Source organism: Limulus polyphemus, unplaced genomic scaffold (assembly GCF_000517525.1).
Source record: "Limulus polyphemus unplaced genomic scaffold, Limulus_polyphemus-2.1.2 Scaffold2670, whole genome shotgun sequence".
NCBI lineage: Eukaryota > Metazoa > Arthropoda > Merostomata > Xiphosura > Limulidae > Limulus > Limulus polyphemus.
Genome location: NW_013668280.1, coordinates 110,300 through 118,006, shown reverse-complemented (window position 1 = coordinate 118,006; position 7,707 = coordinate 110,300). Strand labels below are relative to the sequence as shown.

Here is a 7,707-nt window from a genome sequence, read left to right as displayed (position 1 = left end):
GTTACTTGTTTGCTGGGTTCATTCTTGTACCTTAAAAAAAAGCATGAAAATCTGGTCAAATCTATAAAAAGTATAAACAAATCATAGATAGTGATGGAAAATATGAGAAACAGACCTAAACAGTTATTAAAATTGAACTTTCTTGGCATATATCTAAAGCCAGACTGTGCAGTGTAAAAAAAAGTGAAACCACTTTAAAACTAATATGAAGTATAAAATGATTTGCTTAGATCTCAGTTTTGCTACTGGTATTTCAATTAAGTAAGCAATTAGCTGACTGTGAAACATAAAAAAACAACAACTATTATTGATGTAGATGTATCAGCCCTAAAACTCACTTGTTCATAGAGGCAGGTTTATGCAAATCTCAAGATTAGTGATGTTAAGCTGACAAAATTATCATTCTATGGATCTGTTAGGCACATCGTTATGTTTATAAAACTTGAAAGTGCGTTTCAAATTTAATTATCATTTTGGAGATAGCAATATTGTGATGCTGGGCATAGATCTGATTATATTAACTCACTTGCATGTAAACAAACATAGTCTGATAGGCCAGATTTGTTTAAAATTTAACTAAAATCAAGTGGACTTACCTCTGAAATACTAGTTAACCCAAACTTCTGGATCCCATACACACAAGAATTTGCTGGGATGCATGAGATTTGACCCCCCAGGTACTGAATATGCACCGTGATATACCACATACACAAGGCAAGCGCAAGTACTTTACTTCAAACTTTGTACCATAACAAACTAAACAGCATACAGTTTGCACACAGCTGTCCACAATCAACTTCTAACAGACTTAATCAATGACAATAAATTGCATGAAAATTATGCCACATGAAAGTACTTGGGTATGTCAAAGTGTGCATGTCACTTTTTTTTACAGTTACATTCACAATTTAATTTAAGTGCTTTATTATCAATGTACATGGATAAACTCAGCATCAGAATGTAGATCATAAATCAAAGTTTAATATTATTTATGTTTTAAGTTCTTAATTTTATAAGGAAATATCTAAAAATATTCTCAAACTCCCCTAGTATGAGAACTGTGACGTTTGTTATCTGTGTCTTCCCTCGTCTCTAATGTTTTTACTACCCCTCCAAGAAGTACAAAATTTAATGTACATTACTCATTATAATAATGTCATTATTCAGGCAAAGGATAATTTACGAAGCCTTCAATCTTATTTAGTTTCAGAGCAATAAAATATAAAATCAGATCCCTCTTGCCATGTCCATCTGTCACATTCCATCTCTTTCAGAACTTGCCCATAATCCTCTTTGACATTTAAGACTATATTATTTATAACCAATAGAAAGCCAGAGTTTTTCTCTTTCAAATGATGTATTATATTACACTGTTGTCTGTACAGAGAAATGTCTGTTTTCCTTCTAGTTCAAACTTTATTCCCATGGGAAACACATTGATGAGCTTAGCTGAATTTTTAACAGATTTTGTCGCACACTTAGAATGCATAAAATGCCTTAAACATTTAAAAATGTTCCAATTGTATTGAATTTGTTCTACAATGATTACCTTGCTGGGCATGCATTGTTTTCCTTTACTTGATCAGCTTATAATAATACAGAGGATATAGAGATTTACATGTGAAAGGAATAATGAATGATACAGAGTAAGAAGAGGGTAATGGCAGCTAAGACCACTATATATATATATATATATATATATAGCAGTGGCTGAATGACTCTAATTTGCATTCCAGATCAAATGTCTTAATCGCTTTGTACAGTTTTGTATTGTTTGGGTAGAATCTCAAGATCTGCAGAACTGCAACCAGAAGCCAGTTAAAGTACAACTTTGTGGACCTTTGTATCTTATAACATTATTCAGAATGATGTGACTGAAAAAATACAAATCACTTTACCAACTGAGTACTGTATGAACAATGATTCAGTGAGAACATTTTTAACATCAGAATTTGAAAGCAATATAGTATTAGCCTACACTTTTTTACTCATTATTCCATGTAGGACTTTTATTAATTTTGCTTGCTTTGTGTCACTTTCTACCAGATCTGTCAGATCTTCTCTTTCAGGATACTTTTGTGTCAGCTTTGTGTTACTTCGTATTTTCACTGTGTTCCTCCATCTTTAATGTTATTTTCTCCTTGTTCTGTGTTATCCTTTTCATCAGCGTTATTTTCTCTATGCTGTTTTTTCCATTCAACTTTATTATTCCCTCCTCCTGTATGTTGTTTTCTACAAACTGTTTTGCTCTTTCTCTTTTCTGTGTTATTCTTGTTAATAGTTATGTTTTCTTTTCCTGCTTTATGTAACCCCTTTCCCTGTCACTCTCTATTGTAGTTTTATTTATCCTAATATTATTATTTTCTCACTGTATTATTAAAGACCACACAAGTGAATTTTATTTCTGTAAATGATCTCATGTAATATAGGTCAAAAGTTGCTCTGTGTATTATTATTTATGATATTAATATTATTTTTTCTTACCTGAAAGAGAATGATAGTACTACATCATTAAAACTGTTTGGAAGAAAATGTAAATGATGTATTTAGGGGGATTTGTACACTTTATGGAAGGTATAGTTGATTTTGTACAAATAAGTTTAAAGTGTATTCCTTAACGTCTTTCAGTTGGTGATCAGGAAGACTTTAAGGAAACATTTTATTTTTACATATACATCCAATGATTTACATCTGATGTAATACATATATATATATATTTTTTTTTTATTCTACACAGTAATTCCAGATGACATTAATGATATGTCCAGAATAACCTCCAATTCAAGATTTGAATACAACTTAGAAGAAACCTACCTCTTGGAAGAAGCTGACTTTAATGCCAATATTGAAAAAGTTAGAACAACCAATAATAATACAGTGGTGCAGCCATCATCATAGATTTCAAATTGAATTAATTGTTGTTGATCTAGCTGGCATTAAAAGCAGTCTTGTATTTTACTAAACCACACATTATTGTTTGTGTGATATGTGTATGTCTGTTATTCACATATTTTGCAAGAGTTCAAAAGAAAGATTAGAGATAGCAAACTAACTTTTTCTTATGTTGTGCTCCTGTGTGCAATAGTCATTATCTTGATTTTCACAAATCAAGAATAAAATATTTAGTCAGCATTCAGCTTTATGTGGTAAACATACTAGTAGTATTGTGGATAAGTGATTGACTAAAAAAGAATTGGAATTTTATGAAAGCAGTATTTTGAATATCATATTTAATTAATTTATGTCACTCACTTTAACTGTGTGCTTGATACATTATAAAAAGGTCATTTTGAAATCTCAATAAATTAAAACCATTAGACATGACATCAAAGATCTTTAGTTTAATAAAGCAAATATAATGAACTAACATTATCATGTTTGATTGTCAGTAACAAGAATTGTGACTTTCAATCTGTTTAGCCTTGTTGGGGGGGTTGTTTTAAAACTTATCTTATAATGTCAATGAATGAATGAATTTTTAGGACGTTTTTTAGTCATTCAAAGAAATTGTATTACTCGTATGGTGATAAACATGGCGAATGTAGTTTGAGTATTACTGTTTAGCTGGATTTTCTGAGGTAAAGAGATAACATATAATGACTTTATTATGGTATTACAAAGCCAAGTACTTATAATACATTAAAATAAAGAAAAGGATATTATGTTCAGATATTCTGGACTTATCTATTTTTATGTAAAAATCACTCATGCTATAATCTATGAGTGTTTAAGGTTTATACATTATTGGATGATTAATTCTTTTATTTTTGGCACTAACAACCACTCTGATTATTCTTACTTAGTCTGAAATTCAATAATTATCTTACTATATCTAATAAGAATCATAATTAATAAAGAGACAGTTTTAAGATTAAGCATAAAATATTAAAAATTCTATGAAAATGGTTAAATGTTTAATTCTTGTAAACCTTATCTTTGAACAAAACTTGCTCTTTGATTAGCAATTAAACAAACAAGGAAAAAAACAAAACTAAACAATGGATAACTACTTCAGCCACTACAACCTATTAAAAGATCCAGAAAAGATTTTTGTAAGTACATTGAAAATAGCTGATTATTTGTATATTGGTATATTGTTCAAACTCAAATACTTTATAAATGTTTACACAAGAAGAAAGTATTTAGGGTAAAATCTATGCTTTTCACACTTTCATGGGGTTTGAATATCCTCTCGTTAGTTTGCAAACTTATTTTCAGAATCACGGCTATTTTTGGTTATTTGGTCTATTTTCATATAACAGCCATGTTTTTCATTCTTACTTTAAGCATAGCAGTTTATTAATAACATTGTACTCATTGTATTTGAACTGTACAATATAATTTTGATGAAAGGTATCTCAAAACATAGATTCAGCTATATTTATGAAATATAAATTAAAATGGCACTACATAATCAGAAAAACACAGGGTGATATTTCATTATCATAAGCATTTATGTGCTTGTTTTCAAGACAAGGTTTGTTACTGGGAGTAGTGATTGAAACTTAAATTTAATAATCTTTGATGTTGAAAAATGATCACAAATTTTGTATGTGAGAAATAAACATCAGCTGTTGTGGTAGTGATTGCTGCATTATTATTTGTATTTAATTTATTAATAAGGCATTCTGTATGTGTATATATAAATTTCACATTACCATTGCTGATAAATAGATCTCACCTCTCAAGCTTAAAGTGTGTATACAATGTAGCCAGACTATATTAGATGTGAAGTTCGAACATTTTAATTTTATCAAAAATACAGATACTTGATAATTATGTGATATTCAGTTATTCATTATTATCATGTGCCAATGATAACTGATTTTATTCATATCGTTTGCATTTTTTTATCTTTGTTGATGTTATTCTCTTTTTACTCAGTTATGATAATGTTTTTGTATTATCATTTCAAAATATTTTTGTAACATATTTAATTGTTTAATAGTTGATGATTTTAGAAAACTTTTTTTTAGGCATAGTATTTATTTATTTCAAATTGATATTTATAAAATGAAAGTGAAACACAAGTTCGTTATTCTTGATAGAGGTTATTGGATTTGTAAACCTTATTTGATGCATCTGAGTTATTGTAAAAGCAAAAGAAAGATAAGTTGTTATTATATGTGTGTTGAAAGTGTTTTTGAAAATAAAAACAATATTATTATTGATGTTGGTTAATTAATGCAAGATAAAATTAGTTGTGATATTTTGTTGAGCTTGCTTACTTCTATGCACATTTATCATTGAGGAAGTAAGTATGAACAAATTGAACTTTGTAACATTGTATGAAAATAACCCCAATGCATATACATATACACACACACAAATAATAATGTACATATATACATACTCACAGGGCTTTTTTTGAGATGGTAGGCACTGGTACGGCGTACCAGCATCATTTTTCATATTGCAAAATGGAGAGAAAGGTGACAAAACTAACTTGAAAGAGTAATGTAAATGAATGTGTGAATTTTTCCCCTTTGAACAAACCTTTTGTTCACAAGAAGATCAATAAGATACCAAACTAGAAGTGTTACAAATGACAAATTTAAAAGATTATGAAAACTTACTGTTTGTTTGATCATGTATGTGTGAAGCATCAGGTACGATTAGTGTGCCATTAATAGGGAACATCAATGATCACCTGGTTTTAACACCTACAAGATGTGGCCTCGCTTTGATTGATGGGTTTAAATTGGGTAGTGGCAGGTGAGAGCCGGCCTGGGTGGATGTGATACTGAGTTCAAAGAGACTGCTTGGGACTGGGAAACAGTTGACCACAAGCCGAGTTGACTGGTATGCGGGTCTGGACAAAGTCGATGAAGACGACTGACGTCATTAATCGTACAGCATCTTCTCAGCCAAGGTAAAAATATGCGTGTGAGTTTCAATAAATACGTCATTTTGGTCTGACGTGCTCAGTCGAGGTGGTGAGGCCACTTTGAGTGGGTGTGCATTTCTTTTCTACTGTGCTTTGATTTTATTGTGACCGGGAGTGTATATCATTTTCATTGTGTCTTGAGAAAACACTCAAACATAAAAATGAAATGAATTACAAGTTTCTTTTCACCTTCTGTGAATAAGAAAGCTAGAATAAGTGACCGAGGAACAGGGATTAATGGCATCAGTGACAGTTTCTGTTCCTGGTCCATCCGGTGTCCATGAGCTATCTGACAATGACATGCCTAGCTACTGAACTGCCGATCAAAAAATGATTTTTGCAGGAAGTATGATTGGCTGAATATTAGAAATAAGAAACTTGGCTGTACACCTTGCCATAAAATTGGAACTTTTGGAGTGGACACAAAGGCAGGAATGAAAGTTTCTAAAGAATGGGCCAACAATGAAATAACTCATTTTGGTGAAAGTCAACTTTTCAATCACAAGGAAACCGTGAGACATAAAGCTGCGGTAAAATTGTTGGCTGAAACTTAGAAAGAGACCATTTCAAATTTGTGTTTTAAAGCGTTATCTCATTTAAAAGTGATTACCACAAGAATTTTTCGCACAGCATATAAGGTAACAAAAGAAAACCAATCATTTCAAAATTTTGAATCTGAAATAGATTTACAAGAACTAAATGGTATTGACATGGGTTGTATCCTTCACTCAAAGAATGCATGTATTAACATTATGAATCATATTAGTGAGGAAATGAAATAAATACTAGTAAAAGGAATTTTTGATTCTTTACTCAATTGTCTTCAGTCTTATGGAATGAATGAAGATTATCTGAAAGTTATTTACTTTGTGTGGCATGTGATGGTGCAGCTGTGATATTGGGGAGTAAAAGTGAAGTTAAGAAACTGATGAAAGACAAATTTCCTTCTGTAATTGTGTGGCACTGTGCTAATCACAGACTAGAACTGTTGGTCAGTGACACTGTAAAATCAGTCTCAGGGATCAACAAATTTAAAGCATTTATTAATAAACTTTGTCTTGTATCATGCGTTGCCTAGAAATAGCAGAGAACTGAAAGTGTGCATGAACTTGCTGGAGATTCAACTTTTAAAAATTGGCCAAATTTTAAGCACTCAATGGGTGGCATCTAGTTTTCGGTTAATTTCAGCTGTTTGGGAAAACTATGAAGCATTAGTGCAACATTTCAAAGAAGCAAAGCATGATTCAACAAGATACAAAAAAAGAGCAATGTGCATATGAGGCTTACAGCAAAAAATTACAAGCACAGAATTTCTTTTGGATCTAGGACTGATTTGTGATGCTCTTCAAGAAATATCCAAACTGAGTTTGGACTTACAACAGCACAATATAGACTTGTACAAGGCGGATCAAAAGATAAAAGCTCTTGTACAAATTTTTGAAGAAAGACGAATGATTCCAGGCCCATATTATAAATATGCCACAAAAACATCTTCACTTCCGGGGAGTTTCACTTCACAACAAAGATTGCAAAAAGGATTCTCTGATTAATTCAGAAGCTTTTTACAGAATCTTGAAAAAAAACAATCGGAAATAGGTTGCTTCATAGTGAAGATAGCGATATAGTACAGTGTGCTTGATAAAAAACACTGGCATGAAAACATTGATTCTCATTTAACATTCAGAGATGGAGGTCAGAAAATTATCAAAACGACTTCAGCTAAATGAAGGAGATATGATTCGTAGATATCATTAGTATTTTAGTGAAAAGATGGTTCTGGAAAAATTGTAGCAATTGAAACACACACAGAGTACTAATCT

The 7,707-nt window shown here is 31.2% G+C and overlaps 1 protein-coding gene across 7 annotated transcripts in view; it reads left to right on the top strand.

The window, feature by feature from the left end:
• Positions 1–3,956, top strand: part of LOC111087806 (fasciclin-2-like) — a 23,674-nt gene extending 19,718 nt beyond the window's left edge. For all 7 annotated transcript variants that reach the window (XR_002612449.1, XR_002612450.1, XM_022395793.1 and 4 more), the window contains one exon: positions 2,738–3,956. Coding sequence is in view for 5 of the 7 variants with exons in the window: in XM_022395793.1 (XP_022251501.1) it covers positions 2,738–2,898 (161 nt within the window). In the remaining 2 variants the exon portion in view is untranslated. The remainder of the gene's footprint in view (positions 1–2,737) is intronic.
• The last annotated feature ends 3,751 nt before the right edge of the window (positions 3,957–7,707 follow it).